The sequence below is a fragment of the Budorcas taxicolor genome, chromosome 8 (genome assembly GCF_023091745.1).
Source record: "Budorcas taxicolor isolate Tak-1 chromosome 8, Takin1.1, whole genome shotgun sequence".
Taxonomy (NCBI): Eukaryota; Metazoa; Chordata; class Mammalia; order Artiodactyla; family Bovidae; genus Budorcas; species Budorcas taxicolor.
In genome coordinates, this window is record NC_068917.1 from 11,073,387 (window position 1) to 11,095,845 (window position 22,459).

The following is a 22,459-nucleotide window of genomic DNA, read 5'->3' on the forward strand; positions in this document are numbered from 1 at the left end:
ACTTCTTCAAAAAGAGGTGGTTAGTCATAATTACCAGCTATACAAGCAGATCTCCTTTTATTGTACTCACTTCATTGAGCTTCCCAGATAGTGTGTGTTTTAAAGATTGAATGTTTGTTGCAACTCTGTGTCCAGCAAGTCTGTTGGCACCATTTTTCTAATAGCATTTGCTCACTTCTTCTCTGTGCATCACATTTTGGTAACTGTTACAATATTCCAAGCCTTATTATTGTTGTTGCTATTTTGTTATACTTGTCACGGTGCTTTGTCATCAGTGAACTTTGATATTACTACTGTAGCTGTTTTGCGGCACCAGTAACCATGCCCATATATGAGAGCAAATGTAACTGACAAATAAGTGCCTTCTGACTGCTTCACCAACTGGCTGTTTCCCCATCTCTCTCCCTTTCCTCAGGCCTCCCTATTTCCTTAAACACAACAATATTGAAATTAAGCCAATTAATAACTCTATAATGCCCTCTAAGAGCTCAAATGAAAGGAAGAGTCACACATCTCACTTTTATACCAAAAGCTAAAAAAGATTAAGCTTAGTAAGGAAGCCATGTCAGTTGAAATAGGCCAAAAGTTAGGCCACTTATGCCAAATAGTTAGCCAGTTGTAAATGCAAAGGAAAGTCCTCGAAGGAAATTAAAACTGCTACTCCAGTGAAAATAAGAATGATAAGAAAACAAGAAAAGCCTAAATGCTGATAGAAAGCTTTAAGATCAATCAGCCGTAACATTCCCTTAAGTCAAAGCCTAGTCCAGAGCAAGGCCCTGATTCTAATTCTCTAAAGATGGAGACAGGAAAGAAACCTATGAAAGAGAAGTCTGAAGCAAGCAGAGGCTTGTTTGTGAGATTTAAGGAAAGAAGCTGTCTCCATCACATGAAAGGAAAGCAGCAAGTTATCCAGATACAGGTAAGGTAATTCATGAAGGTGGCTGCATCAAACAACAGATTTTCAATGTAGACAAAAGAGCCTAGCGCTTTCCTAGTGGCTCAGTGGTAAAGAATCCAGCTGCCAATGCAGGAGACACGGGTTCGATGCCTGGTCCAGGAAGAGCCCACATGCTGTGAAGCAGCTAAGCCTATGCACCGCAACTGCTGACCCCGTGCCCCAGAGCCCGGGAGCCACCAGTGCTGAGCTCCCGCGCCGCAACGACTGCAGCTCGTGCACCCTAGAGCAACTACTGAAGCTCGTGCACCCACAGCTGCTGACCCTGCGCCCCAGAGCCCAGGAGCCACGAGTGCTGAGCTCCCGTGCTGCAACGACTGCAGCTCGTGCACCCTAGAGCCTGTGCCCCACAGCAAGAGAAGTCGGCGCGATGAGAAGCCCGTGCACCGCAATGAAGAGAAGCCCCTGCTCACCGCAACCAGAGAAAAGCGCAGCCCAGCAAGAAAGACCCAGCACAGCCAAAAATAAAACTTTTTTAAAAAGCAGCCTTACATTGGAAGAAGATGGCATCTAGGACTTCAACAGCTAGAAAGAAGTCAATGCCGGGCATCCAAGATTTTAAGGGCAGATACACTCTCTTCTGAGGGGATAATGTGGGTGGTGAATAAAAGCTGATGCCAATGCTCATTTACCATTTCCAAAGTCCGAGGGCCCTGAAAAATTGAATCTACTCTGCCTGTGCTCTATAAACGGAATGACAAAGCCGGGATGACCGCACATCTGTTTACAACAGAGTTTACTGAATACGTTAAGCTCTCTGTTGAGATCCACTGTTCAGAAAGAAAGATTCTTTTCAAAACACTACTACTCACTGACAAGGCACCTGGCCACCTCCTATCTGATGGAGACATACAGTGACATACACATTGTTTTCATGCCGGTTAACACAGTGCCCCTTCTGGAGGCTGTGGATCCAACTTGATTTTCAAATCTTATTACTTAAGAAATACATTTCATTAGACTATAGCTGCCATACATAGCGATTCTTCTAATGGAACTGGGCAAAGTAAATTGAAAACCTCTGGAAAGGATTCACCATTCTAGATGCCATTAAGAATATTCGTGCTTCACGGGAAGAGGTCAAAATACTAACATTAACAGGAGTTTGGAAGAAGTTGATTCTAACCCGTGGATGACGTTGAGGGGTTCAGGACTTCAGGGGAGGAAGTCACTGCAGATGTGGTGGAAACAGCAAGAGAAACAGAAGCCGCCCGTGAGGATGTGAGTGAGCTGCTGTGGCCTCATGATAAAACTCTAATGGGTAAGGAGTTGAACCAAGTGTTTTCCTGAAACGGAGTCTACCCCCGGTAAAGACTGTTGAGATGACAACAAGGAAATCTGAATATTACGTAAGCTTAGCTGATAAAGCAGCAAGAAGGTTTGAGAAGACTGATTCTAATTTTGAGGAAAGTTCTACTGTGGGGAAAAATGCTATCAAACAGCACTGCACGCTTCAAAGAGATTGTTCATGAAAGAAGAGAGTTAATCAATGTGGCAAATTACTCTCTTGTCTTATTTTAAGAAAGTGTCAGAGCCACCTCAACCTACAGCACCCACCACTCTGATCAGTCAGGGCTCATCAGCATTAAGGCAAGACCCGCCACTGGCAAAAAAGTTACAACTCACTGAAGGCTCAGATGATCACTGGCATTTTGTTTAGCAATAAAGTATTTTTTAATTAAAATATAATTTTTTCAGATATAATGCTGTTGCACAGTTAACAGACTACAGTACAGTGTATCACAACTTTTATATGCATTGGAAACAAAAAAAATTCACGTGATTTATTGAGCTGGTCTCCAGACCACCAAACACGCAACACCTCTGCTGCGTGGCTGCATTCAACGTCCTTCTCCCTTATTAGTTTAATGAAGGAAGAACCTCATGCCTGCATCATTAAAATTTGAGCCATGAATTACTTAAAATACATATATTAAAAAATTTTAATATATAAAGTCATTCACACTAGGCCAATTCATTTAGTGGAGATTATTAGGAGTCTTACTTCAAAGAATAAGAAAAATAAATCTGTAGTTGATGTATTGTTTGTACAGAGATATTTCTGAAGCATAGGAAAACTATTCATTTCAGATTTTACTTCCTTCCAAATTTGCAACAGTTGATTTGAAAAATAAATTTTTTTTTCCAGTGTTTAAAACCTATTAACTTGCAATATCTATTCTAAGTCAAGGAAAACTTCAGAGTAAATGCCATATCTAATCATAAATTCTGTTATCAGTAAGTTTTGAATGAATTTATTTTACCTTAGTTGGGATTTTTGTCTTCCTTTTCCTGTTGTTTTCTTTTGTCTACACTTTTTGATAATTCTGATTTTCCTTTTGCTTTGCCACCAATTGCCCCAATTCTGCTACATTAAAACTTGTGAATATGATTTCTTATACTGATCCAGAACTGGTAATTTTATTTATACTGTGCCTAATTTAGGAAGAAAACTACAGCTACTCTTCCTGAATTCTGTAAATACCCCCATGCCCAACATCACTGCACTGTGAATTTGGATAAGCAAAAGTTATCAACATGGGTCAAATCCTTGCAAAGAAAATTCCATCAGATATCCACAACTGATCAACACAGTGGAATGCCTCTTATAAAGTATATTTTGAAAATTCATATTCTTGTCACTTCCACTTCTGGCAAAGTTTGAATTTCAGGGACCATATTTACCGTAGCACCTGAAACAGCCAAAACAAGGAGGCAAAATATAAGCAAGAACTGTTTTCAAGACGCTGAACATCAAACAACAATTTTTAAGACATCGAAGAAAGATCTCTGGGAGATGAGAAACAAGATGAGTCTGATGATTGCCCCAATGTACTGTTTTGAGATTTTCCAAGTTATAGTGTCGGGAGAGAAGATTTGGGTGGGGCTGATAGTCTGAGAAGACCATCTATATTAGGAAAGAAGGAAATTAATGAAGAAAATTTGGGTCTCAAATTAGTGACCTCAGATTCCACTATACTAGAAATATACCAGCAAGTTGAATCCAAAGCAGAAAATATTAAATAACAAAGATAAGAGAGGAAAAAATTGATGAAAGAGACAAGAGAAGATTGTAGGCAAAAACAAAGCGAAAATGACTGCTTCAAACCATCTTTTAAGAGTGATCATCTTTTAGCCAGACTGATCAGGAAAAAAGAAAGTCACAATCTAACAATGTCAGAAATGAGAGAGGTTACAATCACATAGACTCCACAGACACTAAAAAATACTAAGGGACTATTAGGAACAATTTTATGCCAATAAATTCACAACATAGATGATATGGATAAATTCCAAAGAAGACACAAACTACTAAAGATCATTCAAGAACAAATAACCTAGTTAATTCTTTATCTGATAAATAAACTGAAATTTTCATTAAAATGTTTCCCACAAAGAAAACTCCAGTCCTGGGTGGCTTCACTGATGAATTCCATAAAATATTTAAGGAAAAAATACTATCAAGTCAAGAGAGATTCTTCCAGAAAACTGAAGAAGAAAACTCAATTCACAGCTAAACTGGCATTTTCCTAACACAAAAACCAAAGACATGACGAGACAACTACAGGCCGACAGCTCTCATAAACTAGATGTAAAATTTCTAAACAAAACATTAGCAAGGTAAATCCAACAATACATAAAAGGGTAATCATGAGTAACTGAGGTTTATTCCAGAAATGCATGGTAGTTTTAACAAAGTAAGTTACTGTATTAAACTGAAAGAGAAAAACCATATGCTCATCTCAACAGATACAGAAAATGCATGACAAAATCCAACAGCCATTCAAGATTTTAAAATGAAACAAAACAACCCAACTCTCAGCCAACTAAGAACAGAAGTGAACTTCTTCAACCTGAAAAACAGCATTTACCAAAAGCAACTCTGCCACTAAGAGTATACTTAATGGTAAAAGGCTGAATGCTTTCTCACTAACACCGGGAATGATACTAAGATCTCACTCTCACCACTTCTATTCAACACTGTGAAACCAGGGGCTTTCATGGTGATCCAGTGGTTAAGAGTCTTCCTGGCAATGCAGGGGACACTAGTTCGATCCCCGGTCCGGGAAGATCGCGCGTGCTGTGGAACAACGAAGCCCGGGTACCACAACTAGTGAGCCACGCTCTACAGCCTGTGAGCCACGACTCGGAGCCCAAGTGCCACAGCGGCTGAAGCCCGAGCGCTCCGGAGCCTCGCGTTCTGCAGCCTAGCGCTCTGCAAAGAGAGAGGCCACCACGGTGAGGAGCCTGTGCACGGCACTGAAGAGTAGGCCCCTCTAGCTGCAACTAGAGGGAGCCCATGAGCAGCAACAAAGACCCGGGACAGCCAAATGTGTTTTTAAAAAAAAAGATTTTTTAAAATAAAAACACTGTACTACCAGTTACACCCAGTGCTACAGGGCAAGAAAACAAGATAAGTGGCGTCTAGGTTGAAATGGAAGAAATTACACTGTTTCTAGCTGTAGATAACAACTGCCTATTTAGAAAATCTGAAGAAAATTATTTTTAAAAAAGCTATTCAAGTAAATGAATTTAGTAAAGCTGAAGGATACAAAAATATACAAAAATCAATAGCTTGCATATCCACAGCAGGCTAGTAAGCAATTTATTTGCTCTCTAGAAACAAGCTGGCTTCCCAAGTGGCTCAGTAGTAAACAATCGACCTGCCAAGAAGGAGACTCAAGATCAACCTCTGGGTCAGGAAGATCCCCTGGAGAAGGAAATGGCAACTCACTCCAGTTTTCTTGCCTGGAGAATGTCATGGGCAGAGGAGCCTGGTGGGCTACAGTCCATGGGGTTGCAAGAGTGGGACACGACTAAACAACAACAAAGCAACAATAACAAAAGAAATCAGCTAACCCGGAGAGTGGCAAGCCCTAAGATGACAATGTGCCATAAAATGCAGAAAGTTAAAACCTTGACTAACACAAATAAGCAACAGGAAGTTGAAACTGTAAAAACACCACTTGAAACAGCATCAGGATATGGAAGACATAGGAGAACTCTAAGGAATGACGTAAAAGGCCTAGAGCGGAAACTGCGACACGCCGCTGAAGAATATTGGAGGCCTAAGCAAGCAAATGGAGTAACAGACTTGTTCATAAGTCAGAATACTCAATATGAAGATGTCAGACGTTAGTTCTCACCAAGTTCATCTGTCAACAGATTCACCACAATCTGGATCAAAATCCCAACTGGCTGGGACTTTCCTAGTGATCCAGGGGTTAAGAATCTGCCTGCCAGTGCACGGGCGATGGGTTCAATCCTGGTCCAGGAAGATGCTCCCATGCCATGGAACAGCTAGGCCGGCGTGCCACAACTACTTAGGTGGACAGTAACCGCAGCCACGGAGCCAAAAGATGCTTGCTTCTTGGAAGGAAAGCTATGACAGACCTAGTCAACACATCAAACAGCAGAGACGTCACTTTGCTGACAAAGGAACGTATACTCAAAGCTATGGTTTTTTTTAACAGTCACATACAGATGTGACAGCTAGACCATAAAGAAGGCTGAGTACTAAAGAATTGGTGCTTTCAAACTGTGGTGCTGGAGAAGACTCTTGAGAGTCCTCTGGTGAGCAAGATCAATCCAGTCAATCCTAAAGGAAACCAGTCCTGAAACTCATTGGAAGGCCTGATGCTGAAGCTGAAGCACCAATACTTTGGCCACCTGTGATGTGAACACCTGACTCATTGGAAAAGTCTCTGATGCTGGGAACGAATGAAGGCAAAAGGAGAAGGGGGTGATAAAGGATGAGATGGTTAGATAGCATCATCAACTCAATGCACATGAATTTGAGCAAACTCTGGGAGATACTGAAGGACAGGGGAGTCTGGCATGCTGCGGTGCATGGGGTCCCCAAGAGATGAACATGGCTTAAGGACAGAACAACAGCAGCACATTAAAGGAGCATACACCATGCTCAAGTGAAGTTTATCCCAAGAATGCACGCATTCTTCAAACCACACCAATCAATCAATTTGACATACCATGTTAACAGATGAAAGAATAAAGATCATATGGTCGTTTCAACAGATCCAAAAAAAGCTTCTTGACAAAGTTTAACACCCATTTATGATAAGAACTCCAGAAAATGGCACAGAGGGAACCGACCTCAACATAACAAAGACCATATATGACAAACCCACAGCAAACATCATTCTCAATGGTGAAAAACAGAAATGAAAGCATTTTCCCTAAGATCAGGAGCAAGACAAGGATGTCCACTCTCACCACTTATTCAACCCAGTTTTAGAAGTCCTGGCTCCAGCAATCAGAGAAGAAAAAGAAATAAAAGGAACACAAATTGGAAAAGAAGAAGTAAAACTGTCACTGTTTGCAAATGACATGTTACTATCCACAGAAAATTCTAAAGATTCCACCAGAAAACTACTGGACCTCATCAATGAGTTTGATAGTTTCAAGATACAAAAGTAATGCACAGGGCTTCCCTGCTGGTCCAGTGGTTAGGGATCCGCCAGCAATGCAGGAGCCGCAGGTTCAGTCCCTGGTCCGGGAAGATCCCATGGATCAAGGAGCAACTGAGCCTGTGCACACAACTACCAAGCCAGCCCCCTAGAGACCGCAACCACAACACTTGAGCCCATGCAGTGCATCAACCGAGCCCCACGAGCCTAGAGCTGAAGCTCCAAAGCAAGAGAGGCCACTGCGACGAGAAGCCCAAGCACTGCAGTTAGAGAGCCCACACGCAGCAACAGAGACCCAGGACAGTCACAGACAGATGATGAATGCACGGCAAGTGAGAATAAGGAAGCAATCCCATTCACCATCACAACAAAGGAGTGCAATACCCACGAATAAATCTGCCTAAGGAAAGAAAAGACCGGTACTCAGAAAACCACAGAATACTGATGAAAGAAATGAAAGCGGACACAAACGGGTGAAAAAATATACCATGACTGATGCCGAAGAATTGATGCTTATGAACTGTGATGTTGAAGACTCTGGCGAGTCCCTGCACTGCAAGATCGAACCTGTCAATCCTGAAGGAAATCAGTCCTGAATATTCATTGGAAGGACTGACTGAAGCTGAAGCTGCAATACTTTGGCCACCTGATGCCAAGAACTGACCCATTATAAAAGACCCTGATGCTGGGAAAGATGGAGGGCAGAGGAGAAGGGGACGACAGAGGATGAGATGGCTGGATGGCATCACCGACTCAATGGACACGAGTTTGAGCAAGCTCTGGGAGTTGGTGATGGACAGGGAAGTCTGGCGTGCTGCAGTCCATGGGGTCGCAAAGAGTTGGACTCAACTGAGCGACTGAACTGAACTGCTACTACCCAAAGCCATCTACAGATTCAATGCAATTTCTATCAAAATTAATGGCAGTCTTCAGAGAATTAGAACAAAAAAATTTACAATCTGTAAGGAAACACAAAAGACCCCGAATAGCCAAGCAAAGTTGAGAAAGGAAAACAAGAGGTAGAGGAATCAGGCTCTGCAATTTCAAACTACGTTACAAAGCTACAGTAATCAACAGTACAGTCCTGGCACAAAAACAGAAATATAGACCAATGGAACAAGATAGAAAGCCCAGCGATAAAGTCAAGCTCGTGTGATCACCTGATCTATAACAAAGGGGGCAAGAATATACAATGGAGAAAAAACAGTCTCTCCAACAAGTGGTGCTGGGAAATCTGGACAGCGGGAATGACATTAGACCACTCCCTAACATCATACACAAAAATAACCTTAAAATGGATTAAAGACCTGAATGTAAGATCAGATACTACAAAACTCTTAGATGAAAACAGAAAAAAAATCACTCTTTGCCATAAATCACAGCAAGATCTTTTTTGACCCACCTTCTAGAATAATGAAAATAAAAACAAAAAATAAATAACTGAGACCTAATTAAACTTAAAAGCTTTGGCACAGCAAGAGGGGAGGGGGGAGGGGGGAGGGGAGGGGTGGGGCGGAGGGGGGAGGGGAGGGGGGCAGGGAGGGTCCAACGGTGAGGGGGCACAGGTATACATATGGCTGACTCACGCTGTACAGCAGAAACTAACACAACATTGTAAAGCAATTATATTCCAGTAAACAAAAAATACATACAAAACAAACAACGAATAGAATTCACGCGGAGGAATCCTCTGGTGGTCCAGGGTTAGGATGTCGTGCTTTCACTGCAGCAAGTGCAGGCTGAAGCCCCGGCTGGGGAACTGAGATCCTACCAGCTGCACTGCGTACCCAAAAATAAGTAAGTAAATTAAAACAGATTCACGAGGAAATGCAAATGACTTCAAATAACCAAAGCAACTATGAGTAAGAACGAAACTGGATATCTAACACTGTCTAATTTAAAGATCCTTTAACATCGTGGCAGCAATGGCATCAAACAGACCAACACAACAGAGAAGAAAGTCTAGAAAGATATTCACTTACATATGGACAAAGGAGTGCGAAACAATTCACTGAAGAAAGGGCAGGCTTTCCAAGAAATGGTGCCACAACACTGAGATAGCAATACGGAAAAAAGACTTTGGATCTTTATAAGAACCATACACAAAGCCAACTAAAAATGAACCATATATCCAAAACCCTTAAACTATAAAGCTTCTAAAAGGAAACATGGGAGAAAACCTTTGTGACCTTTGGTTAGGCAAAGATTTCTTAGATAAGTATGTCTTTAGATGCTTGCTCTCTGAAAGACACAGTTAAAGAGAATAAAAAGACAAACCACGGATTGAGAGAAAACATTTGTGAATCTTATATTTGATAAAGGACTTGTACCACAATACACTTAAACAAAAACCTCATAACTCAGTAAAAGCAAAAAGAAGACAGTGGAACCAGAAGTAAGAATCTCTCTTCCCACCTGGGTAACAACTGCACTGCCAGAATCTCTCTGTGTAACTACTCTGGAACTCTCATGTCTATTAAACTTCCAGGGAGAGACTTGGATAATAAATTGCAGTTAGTTTTGGGTAAATTCAGCTCTTAATAAAAGAGCAGCTACCCATTCCCCAGCCCTAGCCCAGTGGCAGGCAGCTGTGCACGTGTTCCTAGAGCAACACTTTATAGGAGCCAAGACGGGAAGAGAGGGCCCTGTTCTTCAAACACCAGAGATCTGTGCTGTGGTCGCTGATTGCTGATTCTGATCACAGAGGTGCAGAGAGGCAGGCAGCCACTGTTGTTGCAATTTCTGCCGCTGTTGTAAGCTGCCCCCACCTCCAATCGATGACTTCCGGTGGATTTAGACAGTCGGCTCGCGCCTCACTTCTCTTCATTCTTCACTTTTCCTCTTTCAGGAACCAGACATTAAAGATCAGGACATTTGAAAACAACTGTACGTTTAGGGAAAATTAAGAAGTAACTGTGACTGAACAAACCCAGGCTCAGCAAAGACCTGAGAAAATCTTAACTTTATACCTCAGGCTGATCCTTGGCATAGAGACATCCCATAACAGTCGAAAAAACAAAAACAAAAGAAACCCCCCAAAACAAAAAACATCAAATCCCAAGGAAGAGGGAAAATCTGATCTCCAGAGTCACCACATTATTAGGTTCAAATGTCCAGTGTTGAGCAGAGGCAAAGGAATCACAACGCAGAGAAAAAAGCAGAGGAGCACAGCCTGCTCAAAAGGTGGCTATGAATCAACAGAAACTGCCTCTGAAAAAGACTTGATGGGAGATGATATATTAGACAAAGACTAAAATAACAGTCTTAAAGATGCTCAAAAAGCTTAAGGAAAATGTGGGTAAGGTCAAGAATATAATGTGTGAACAAAACGGAAACACTGATAAAAGAGATAGAAAACCTAAAAGGAAACCAAAAAATTCTGGAGCTTAAAAGTTTTAAGAACTGAAATGAAAAGTTCACAAGAGGGATTCAAAAGCAGATTCCCAAGAGGCAGGAGACAAAAATTAGCAAACTTGAAGATTAGAAGATAAGACAATGGAAATTATCAAGTGTGAAGAACAGAAAGAAAAAAGATTAAAGAAAAATGAACAGAACCTAAGAGACCTATCAGATACCAACAGGCCGACCAACACACACAGTGGGCGTTACAGAGAGAAAAGACAGAGAAAAGGGCAGAGAGAACATCTGCAAAAACAATGGCTGAAAATTTCTCAAATCTGCTGAAAGCTGTGAATATGAACAAGAAGCTCAATGCAGTCCAAGTAAGATTGACTCAAAGAGACCCACAACAAGAACTCAAGAACTCTGGACCCAGAAGACAGGTGGCTGATATATTCATAAAGGAAGAACTGTCAACTACATATCTGATAGCCTGCAAAACTGTCCTTCAAAAGTGAGGGAGAAATTAAGGCATTCCCAGATACACAAGAGCTGAGGGAGTCTCTGAGCACTGGACTTGCTCTACAAGAAACGCTCATGGGAGTCCGGCAAAGGGAAATGAAAGGGCACTAGACAGTAGCTTGAGGCTGTATGAAGAAGTAAGATTTCAAAAGGGTAAATACATGGGCCACTATAAAGGTGGTATTACTATAACTATGGCCTGTAACTGCATGTTTTATTTATACATGATTTAAGAGACTAATAACTTTTTAAAGAAATAGATTATGCCCTCAGGCTCAAAGCATAAAGACATAATTTTATGACCTTCATGGAAAGGGATGGGGACAGAGCTATAAAGGAGTGGACTTTTTGTATTTTTTGAAGTGGTTGGTATAAATTCAAATTAAGAGTATTTTAACTGTAGGATGTTAAATTTAATCCCCATGGTAACCATAAAGAAAACAGCTATAGAATAAACAGAAGTAAATGAAAAAATTTTAAACATTTCATTGCCATAAAATCAACTATACACAATAAAAGACATTAACACAGGAGCTGAGGGGCCAAAAAAGCTTTAAGGCACATACAGAACAAACAGCGCAATGGCAAATAATTAACCGAAATGCAAGAGGGTGAGACTCTTCAATTAAAGGACAGACACTGACAGAGTGGATAGAAACATACGATCCAACTATATACTCTCATAAGAGACACACTTGTGATCCAAAGACATAGACAAGCTGAAATTGAAGGGATGGTGGAAAAAGATATTCCAAGCAAACAACCACCAAAAGACAGCAAGGAAAGACTACTAATGTTAGAAAAAATAGTTTATAAATCGAAGATGGTTATAAGAGACGAGGGACATTATCTACCAATAAAAGGTTCGACACAACAGGAAAGTATAACAATGATAAACATTCACACATCTAATGAAGATCAAATGTATGAAGCAAAGTCTGACAGAAGTAAATGGAGTAGTTCTACAGTAATAGACACCTTAATGCCTCACTCACAATAATGGACAGAACAAACAGATAGATATAAGGGTACAGAGGACTTAATACAATAAGCTAACTTTCAACTAACTAGACCTAGCAGATATACACACGCTACCCAACAGGACACACACACACACAGAAAATTTTCCAGGACAGACTGTATATGAGGCCACAAAGCAAGGCTCAAGATATTTACAAAGACAGATATGGCGGCTTTCCTGGCAGTCCAGTGGTTAAGACTTTGCCCTTCCATTGCAGGGGGCATGGATGGGTTCAATCCCTGGTCGGGGACCTAAGATCCTGCATGCCACAGAGTGTGGTCAAAAAAAAGACAGACTTTATACAAAGTGTCTTCTCTGACCATATGGGATGAAGGCAGAACTCAGTAACAAAACCCAAGCCTCAGTAAATTTCAGAAAACTGAAATCATATCAAGCATCTTTCCCAACCACAATCCTATGAGATTAGGTATCAACTACAGGGGGGGAAAAAAAAAAAAAAAAAAACTGAAAAAAAAAAATACAGACATATGGAGGCTAAACAATATCCTTGTAAATAACCAAGAGATCGCTGATGAAATCAAAGAGGAAATAAAGAAGTACTAAGAAACAAATGACAACAAAAACACAATGATCCAAAACCTATGGGCTGCAGAAAAAGCAGTTTTAAGAGGGAATTTTATAGAATACAACCCTACCTCAATAAAAATATCAAATAAACATCCTAGCCTTACACCTAAAGCAATTAGAAAATGAAGAATCCTTCTCAAAAAAAAGTTAGCAGAAGGAAAGAAATCATGAAGATCATGGCAGAAATAAATGGAAAAGAAATGAAGAAAACAACAGCAAAGATCAATAAAACTGAAAGCTGTTTTTCTGAGAAGATAAACAAAATAGATAAACCATCAGCTAGACTCCCTAAGAAAAAAAGAACGACTCCAATCAGGAAACTTAGAAATATGGAAAAGGAGATTACAACTGACACTGCAAAATACAAAGAATCCTGAGAGACTGCTTTGAGCAATTATGTGCCAATATGGACAACTTGGAAGAAATGTATAAATTCTTAGAAAAGTACAACCTTCTCAGACTGAACCAGAAAGAGAAAACACGAACAGATCAGTCATAAGCACTGAAATCAACACTATGGTCAGGACTTCTCTGGTGGTCCAGGGGTTAAGACTCGCACTCCCAATGCAGGCAGCCAGGGGTTCGATCCCTTATTGAGAACTAGATCCCACATGCTGCAACCAAGACCCAATTGAGACAAATGAATAATTAAAAAAAAAAAAAAACTATGATCAAAAATCTTCCAACAAACAAAAGCACAAGCCCAGATTGCTTCCCAGGAGGATTCTCTTAATATCAAACATTCAAAGAAGAGCTAACACCTATTCTTAAACTCTTCCCAAAAACTGCAGACAAAAGAAAACTTCCAAACTCGTTCTAGTAGGCCACCATTCCCCTGATACAGAAACCAAAGATATCCCACATGAAAAAGAAAATTACAGGCCAATATCACTGATGAACATAGATGCAAAAATCCTCAAACAGAATCCAACCAGCAAACAGAATCCAACATCACATTGAAAAGGATCATACACCATAATTAAGTGGGGTTTATCTCAGGGTTGCAAGGATTCTTCAATATACATGAATCAATCCACGTGACATACTATATTAACAAACTGAAAGATAAAAACCATATGATAATATTTTGATAGATGCAGGGAAAGACAAAATTAAACACCCAGTTACGATTAAAACTGTCTAGAAAGTGGGCATGGAGGGAGTCTACCTCAACATAATCAAGGCCATATACAACAAATCCACAGCAAACAACTTGCTCGATGGTGAAAACCTGAAAGCATTTCCCCTAAGATGAGGAAGACACAAGAGTGCGGCTTCTTGCCACTGTTATAACATGGTCTTGGAAGTCCTAGCCGTGTCAATCAAAGAGAAAGAAATTAAAAGAACACAAACTGAAACAGAAGGAGTAAAACTGCCACTGTTTGCAAATGACATGATACTGTACACAGAAGACCCTAAAGATGCCACCAGAAAACTATCAGAGCTAACCAATGAACTTAATACAGTCACAGGATGCAAAATTAATACACAGAAATCCCTTGCATTCTTATGCACTAACAATGAAAGCTCACAAAGAGAAACTAAGGAAACAATCCCATTCATTATTGCAACAAAAAGAATAAAATATCTAGGAATAAACCTACCTAGGGAGACAAAAGCCTGTACACAAAAAAGTATAAGACAATCGTGAACGAAATCAAAGACGACACACACAGATGGAAACACAGCCCGTGCTCTTGGACTAGAAGAATACTGTGAAAATAGCTATACTACCCAAGGCAATCTACACATCCAACTCCATCACTATCAAACTACCAATGGCATTCGTCACAGATCCAGAACAGAAAACTTTACAGTTTGCACGGAAACCCTGAAGAGCCAAAGCGATCTTGAGAGAGAAGAACAGAGCTGCCGTAATCAAGCTTCCTGGCTTCAGACTATACTACAAAGCTATAGTAATCAACAGAGTACAGTAATAGCACAAAAACAGAAATATCAATGTAGAGAAATAGGAAGCCCAGAGATAAACCCACGCACCTATGGGCACCTTATCTCTGACAAAGGAGGCAAAAATATACAACGGAGGAAAGAGCTTCTCTTCAATACATGGTGTTGGGAAAACTGGACAGCTACATGTAAAAGAATGAAATGAAAACACTTTCTAAAACTCTACTCAAAAATAAAATCAAAATGGATTAAAGAACTAAATGTAAGGCCAGATACTATAAAACTCTTAGAGGGAAAAAAAAAAGACAGAACACTCTTTGACATAAATCACAGCAAGATCCCCTTGACACACACCTTCTAGAGTAATGAAAGCAAAACCAATAAACAAATAGGATCTAATTACACTTAAAAGCTTTTGCACAGCTAACTGCTAAGTCACTTTAGTCGTGTCCGACTCTGTGCGACCCCATAGACGGCAGCCCACCAGACTCCCCCGTCCCTGCAATAGCCGGGACACAGAAGCAACCTAGATGTCCACCGACAGGTCAATGCACAAAGAAAATGTGTACACATCTGCAATGGAGTATTACTCAGCCGTAAAAAGGAATGAAATTGGGTCATCGTAGTGATGTGGATGAGCCTAGAGTCTGTCATACTGAGTGGAATAGGTCGGAAAAGAGAAAAACAAATACTGCATATTAATGCATATATGCAGAATCTAGAAAAATGGTACCTGTTCGCAGGGCAGGAATAGAGATGCTGATGTAGAGACTGAATTTTTGCACACAGCAGGGGGAAAGAAAGGGTGGGACAAACTGAGAGTACAACCGATACACGTGCACTGCCAGTGTAAAACAGACAGCTAGTAGAAAGCTGCCAAATAACACAAGGGGCTCAGCTCGGTGCGCCGCCAAGACCTAGAGGCGTAGGGTGGGGGCGGAGGAAGACTCTAGAGGGAGGGGGACACACAGATACTTAGAGCTGATTTATGTTGTTGTTCAGCAGTAATTAAGACAATATTGTAAAGCAATTATACTCCAAATAAAAACTCTCAAATTGTGAAAATTAATACATTTTTAAATAACCAACAGAGCAAAGAACAAATCACAAGGGAAATTATAAAGTACAGACAGAAATGTGAAAACAAAAACACAATATTACAAAACTTATGGGATGCAGCGAAAGCTTTACGTATTACATATACATATATGCATAAAGCCCCTTGATGTATGAGAAAATCAGTCAAGGGTAGGCTGTTAGATGACGGTTTTAGGAAAACTGGCTTGCTGGATGGAGGAAAAAAACAAAGTTGGATTCTTATCACACTTGAAATGAATGTAGAATCAAAATGGATTAAAGATCTAAAAATGAAGGGTAAAACTATAAAGCTAATAAGGAAGAAAATCTAGGAGAATATCCTAGTAATACTGCAATAAGGAAGGACTTAAGTAACACTTAAAAAGCACAAACCACAAAATATTGAAAGATTTTGCATTAAAATCAAAGACTTCTCTTTAACAAAGGGCACCACCCAAGAGTCAACAAATGGGTGAGATATATGGAGAAGATATTTGTAATGTCTAAGTGAAAAATTAATATCTACAAAATACATAAGGAACTGGCCGGAAAAGAAAAAAAAAAAACAAAAAACCCAGTTTCTAAAAGTGGGCCGAGGAAATTCACAGGCAGTTCACAGAAAGAAAAAAAATTAATGATTTGCTAACGAATCATTGCCCTTCTACAATCTATTTTCTGCCAGCAACCAGAATCATCTTCTAGAAGTCTATCAAATGCTACACTTTCAAGGTTTCAGCTCTCCAAGGCTCCCCATGAAAACCACCCCAGGGGGCCCATCAGGCCCTACCCAGCCTGGCCACTGCTGAAGTGTCTGCCGTCTCCCTGCGCGCACCGCCCCCCCGCCCCACTGGCCTCTCTCCTTCCTCCGGCACGCCAGCCATGGCCCTGTCTCAAGTCTCTGCATGCACACTCCACTGAGAAACACTTACTCACTGGTAACGAGAGAAGCACACATAAAACAAGGGGCACCATTTCCCAGTCATCACACTGGCAAAAAGCTGAAGGAGAACAATACCAAGCGTTGGTAGGAACACGGTAGAAATAAGAATCATGGTGGGAGGGGGCAAAGTGGAACAGGCATTTTGGAGAGTCATCTGGCGTTCTCTGTGAGGTGACCCGCGCATCGGCTTTCTGGCTGAGCCCACCCTAGGCACGGTCTCAGGGAAACTCAGCTGAAGACTAAAGGGACCTGAGTGAGGACGTTTACCAGAGCTGTTAGATTGTGGGAGCTGGAGATTATCTAGAGGGTGGGATAAGTGAACCACTGGAGGCACTCTGCATGGTGGGCTACGTTCATGGGGTCACCAACAGTCAGACACAACTGAGCGACTAAGCCCAGCACAGCACAGGCACTCTGCAATCTAACACCGCGATCAGAAGCAGTGAGACAGACGTACATGCAGCAACATGAAGACAACTCGGAAAAAGAGTACTGAGTTAAAACGCTGACAAACAGAACAAGGTCTATGACATAATCCTACTTCGGTAAATCAAACTCCCACGTGCACACGTGGGCACACCCACACACACCAGTGCTCTATAGTTTACAGTGATAGACACCTATCTGAGGGCAAGCTGCAGCACTGGACATAGTTGCCTGTAGTGCTTGAGGACAAAGTGGAAAGAGAGAAAATCAGGGCTGCAGGAGACCAACAAAAGCAAAAAAGACTTTGCAATGAGCCAGTGGTGAAAACGGTGAGCCATCAACCGACGAGGAGTAACCCAACTTTCTACCATAAAAACAAAAGACATACTATAATGTGAACCTTGTGTACAACCTTGGCTGCGGAAGGGATTAAATAAAATTCTGTGAGCACTGTACAGGAACATATTCTACGAGCACGTCAAACATTCAGATATACTGGATATGAGAGGGGCTTTCTTCCTCACGGGAAAACACTGAGGTTCGGGGAGGTCAAGCGGTTCGCCCAAGGACACCTAACTAATGAGAAGCAGGGCGGAAGGAGTCCGTTTCACTCCCGCTCTTCCTCTCACATCCCATTTACAAACCCACAGCAGCTAAAGCTTCGAAATACATCCAGGACTTCCCTGGTGGTTCAGTGGTTAGGAAGCGGCCTTCCACTGCAGGGGACACGGTTTCCATACCTGGTCTGGGAGGATTCCAAGCGCCACAGAGCAGCTAACCCTAAGCGCTGCAGCTGCTGAAGCCCCTGTGCCCGAGAGCCCACGCTCCACAACAGGAGAAGCCACGGCGAGGAGGAGCCAGGGCTCCGCAACCAAGAGGAGCCCGTGGGCAACAGTGAAGACCCAGTATGGCCCAACAGTAACAAATCAATTAAAATACCCCTCAAACCTGACCACGGTTGATCACACTACTTCTGCTTCCACTTATATGTCAGCATCATCTTTCACCTGAACTACCCAACCGTCTACCTGGGCCTTCTGCTTCCACTCCTGCCCTTCTGCCATCCGTTTTCTGCCAATGACCAGAATCATCTTCTAGAAATCTATCAGCTGCTACACTTTCATGCTTTCAGCTCTGCAAGGCTTCCCATGAAAACCATCACAGTGGCATCTCAGCCCCCGCGTGATCTGGCCACTGCTGATCCCTGCAACCACAGTTTCTCTGGGCGCCCAGGGCCCCCGTGCCCTATCCCGTGCTCACTGCCCTCCTGCCACACTGGCCTCTTTGTTCTCCCTCCCACAGGCCAGCCGCGCTCCTGTCTCAGGCCTCTGTATTTGCATTCCCTTTGGCTGGAGCTTGGCTGGAACGCGCCTTCCTCTGAAACTCAGTGCAGGCTTCCTCCCTTCATTAATTCAAAAGTCGCTTGTCCTCTCGAACATTCCTTCTAAACACACTGCCTCCAGGCACTCTCCATCCTCACATCTGACTTTTCTTCCTTCCTGGCACTTACTACCTGACGCTGTCACATATTTATTTGTTGACTTATTTGAATGTCCATCTCCTCCCCAGTATACAAGCTCCTCCTCCGTCTCAGCCACCACTGCATGTCCACAGCCCAGGCAGTGCTCACCATACAGAAGACACAAGGAAGTAACTCTTTTCTGAAAGCAACAACTCAACGAACGCGGATCTTACCACCTAGCTCACGCGCTTTCCATTACATCATGCTGCTTCCCAGGTAAAAGTGTGTGCAATCTGTCATCTCTCGAAGGATTAAAAGGTCCTTTATCGTAAACATTCATTTAAGCCCAACCAGGCCCAGCATGTGGTAAATGCTAGGTAAATATCAGATGACAAAACAGAAAACAAACCACAGGAAGAGATAGAAAAGAAAGAGAAGAGCTGACGGCACGGAGAAACTCTGATTTGTATTCTGTGTCACCACTCTCCACTCAGTGGTTAAGTCTTTTATTTCCTAAGTGCCTGTCTGCCCATGCCACAGATAGGAGCTTTGATGGAGATAAAAATTAACCAAATTCCTGCCCTGGCTTCAAGGAGCTAACACACACGTAACCACCAGAGCACAAATTTTACCAAATATTTATGAGAGAGGTATAAAGAGCTATAGGATTTCAAGGGGAGGAGGGTTACTTTTAGCTGTGTGAAGCGAGCGGCAGACTGAAACGGTTACACTGAATACCGATGGGTGAATAACGGCTGGATGATAGCCTATAAACCTCCTGCAAGGCAAGAGCTATATTTTATCCATCGCGCTGTCTGTAATGTTTCACAAAATGTCGGAAACATAAGGCATTCAATGAATGTTTAACAAATTTGGGAGGCGCAAGCATTCGAGGCAGAAGGAAGCGCGTCAGTAAAATACAGACGTGAGAGAATGCAGGACACGGATGAACCAAAATGAAAAGTGAGGACTGACTGGTCAAATGGGTTCAGGAAAGAGAATGGCAAGAACTGAACAGGGAAAAGTAGATTAGGGCTAGAACGAGGACTGCCATACACGACAGACTAAGGGGTCTGCCCTGGGGGCTCGGCTACAAAGAACCTGCCTGCCATGCAGGAGATGAGGGCTCCATCCCTGGGTCTTCAAGATCCCAGGAGAAGGAAATGGCAATCCACTCCAGTATTCTTGCCTGAGAAATCTCATGGACAGAAGAGCCTGGTGGGCTACAGTCCACGGGGTTGTAAGAGTCGGACTTGACTGAGTGACTAACCACCACCACCATAAAGGCAAAAAAGGCACACTGAAAACTTTTACACAGGAGGTGATCTCAGGAGTCAAACGGGAGTCTGCTGCTTGAAAATAAATCTATCATCATTTTACTCATATTGTTTAACTTTTCCTATCAGAAATAATTTTCTTTTAAGGCATAACCACTTTGGGAATCTCCTCCACCTCCAAATTCTGCTGCTGCTGCTGCTGCTAAGTCGCTTCAGTCGTGTCCGACTCTGTGCGACCCCATAGATGGCAGCCCACCAGGCTCCCCCATCCCTGGGATTCTCCAGGCAAGAACACTGGAGTGGGTTGCCATTGCCTTCTCCAATGCATGAAAGTGAAAAGTGAAAATGAAGTTGCTCAGTCGTTTCTGACTCTTCGCAACCCCATGGACTGCAGCCCACCAGGCTCCTCCGCCCATGAGATTTTCTAGGCAAGAGTACTGGAGTGGGGTGCCATTACCTTCTCCAAAATTCTCCTGAGAACTAACCAAAAAAACTATTGTCATTCATTTATACTTTAGTCTAAGTTGGATGACCAAATTACCTTCTGGCTAAAGTACACAAAACCATTGGGGAAATGGTAATTTTGACTACAGATGAACTATAACTTTTAGCCTCCTGAGACACTACCCTGGAAAGAGAGCCTGGGGTGCAAAAAAAGAAAAAAGTCAATTAATGAATACCTTTGTTTAAGAGCCTATTCTGTTCTTTGCAAAAGCAGACAGTAAAGAAAATAAAACACATTCTAATCTTCCAAAAGACACTTACTCCCTGGAAGTAAAGTTATGACCAACCTAGGCAGCATATTAAAAAGCAGAGATGTTACTTTGCCAACAAAGGTCCGTCTAGTCAAGGCTAAGGTTTTTCCTGTGGTCATGTATGGATGTGAGATTTGGACTGTGAAGAAAGCTGAGCGCCGAAGAATTGATGCTTTTGAACTGTGGTGTTGGAGAAGGCTCCTGAGAGTCCCTTGGACTGCAAGGAGATCCAATGAGTCTATCCTAAAGGAGATCAGTCCTGGGTGTTCATTGGAAGGCCTGATGTTGAAGCTGAAACTCCAATACTTTGTGTGAAGAGTTGACTCATTGGAAAATACCCTGAAGCTGGGAGGGATTGGGGGCAGGAGGAGAAGGGAACGACAGAGGATGAGATGGTTGGATGGCATCACCGACTCGATGGCCATGAGTCTGAGTGAACTCCGGGAGTTGGTGATGGACAGGGAGGTCTGGCATGCTGTGATTCATGGGGTCGCAAAGAGTCGGACACGACTGAGCGACTGAACTGAACTGAATCTTCCAAAATGGGAAGTCTTAAGTTGATGATCCAGAAGGTAAGAAACAAGGAGAAATATGATAAACTGAACATTTCCGAGAGGAGGGGAGAAGGGTTTGTGGAATTTAGACACTATATACTGAATTCTTTCAGTTTTCCTCAAAAGTTGCAAGTAAAGACTTTGTAATCACATTCACTCACTTCATGAACTATGATGGGCAATTAACATTCAAGGAATATGATGGTGCAAGGAAAAGAAATTTAAAATGAAAACGTTGCAAATTCACCCAAATAGTGTTATGTACCAAAAATGATAATCACAGTAACAGCCATACGGTAACCCAATCAGAATGAATGGAAATCCGGTATCTCAATTGGATGGTTTCAGCTTTCTAAAACTCAAACCCTCAGTCTAGGCCAGAGCGAGGGTCGTTCTGCTGACTGGTTGGGCGAGGGGACACAAGGAAAACGCTAGGACGTGTTTCCGCAGACAAGCATCTGAGTTGCGCGCAGAACAGGGGATGGACGGGACCAGCACTCACCGCTTGTCGATGGCGTCGATGTTTGAATGGAGAAGCCACAGCTCCTCCGTGTTGTCCTGCCGGGAGGAGAGGATCAGGTGGTGGCCAGTCAGACACAAGGTCCCCTCGACGGGCGGATAGAAAGGGCGGTGCAGCACCACATTGTCCACCCGAGGGGTCTTGATCAGCTCAGCAAATTCCATGTTCTCCAGCGGCCGGAGCCAGGGGACTGCGGAGTCCCAGAGGCGCAAAACGGCTCCACCGCTCCCGGGCTGGAGGCACTGATCCCGCGCCCAGCAGGCAGCAGGGGCGGGACCCGGGCTCGGAGGCCGCGCCCCGCCCCAGGCTGGGGTGGGCGCGGCGAGGCCTCTGGCCACTGTCACTGGCCCGGGGAAGGCCCGGGCTGGGCCAGGCTGGGCGTCTCTCCAGCACCTCTAAGTAATCTCAGGCCCAGGACCTGGGCAAAAAGAACGCTCTGCGACAGGCCCAGCCGCTGCCGCCTCCACCTTGAGATCTGGCTTCGGGTAGCCAGGCTGAGAGAAGGAGAAGGCCGCCCAGGGCCACTTTCCAAGTCCAAGACGCTAAGCACTCCTGGCGGAAGTAGCTACTCACAGCGAGAACTTAAAGCAACTCCGGGCGGAAGCGACGGACTGAAAACAGGAAATACGGGACAGTCCGACGCAGAAATTGGTCCCCGCCTAGGTGCGAAGAGAATGTCTCCGGAAG

The 22,459-nt window shown here is 42.8% G+C and overlaps 1 protein-coding gene across 1 annotated transcript in view; it reads right to left on the bottom strand.

The window, feature by feature from the left end:
• The window catches only part of MTMR9 (myotubularin related protein 9), a 57,170-nt gene extending 35,234 nt beyond the window's left edge, over positions 1 to 21,936 (bottom strand). The window contains exon 1 of the mRNA XM_052645128.1: positions 21,755 to 21,936. Coding sequence (XP_052501088.1) covers positions 21,755 to 21,936 — 182 coding nt within the window. The remainder of the gene's footprint in view (positions 1 to 21,754) is intronic.
• Positions 21,937 to 22,459: the final 523 nt, after the last annotated feature.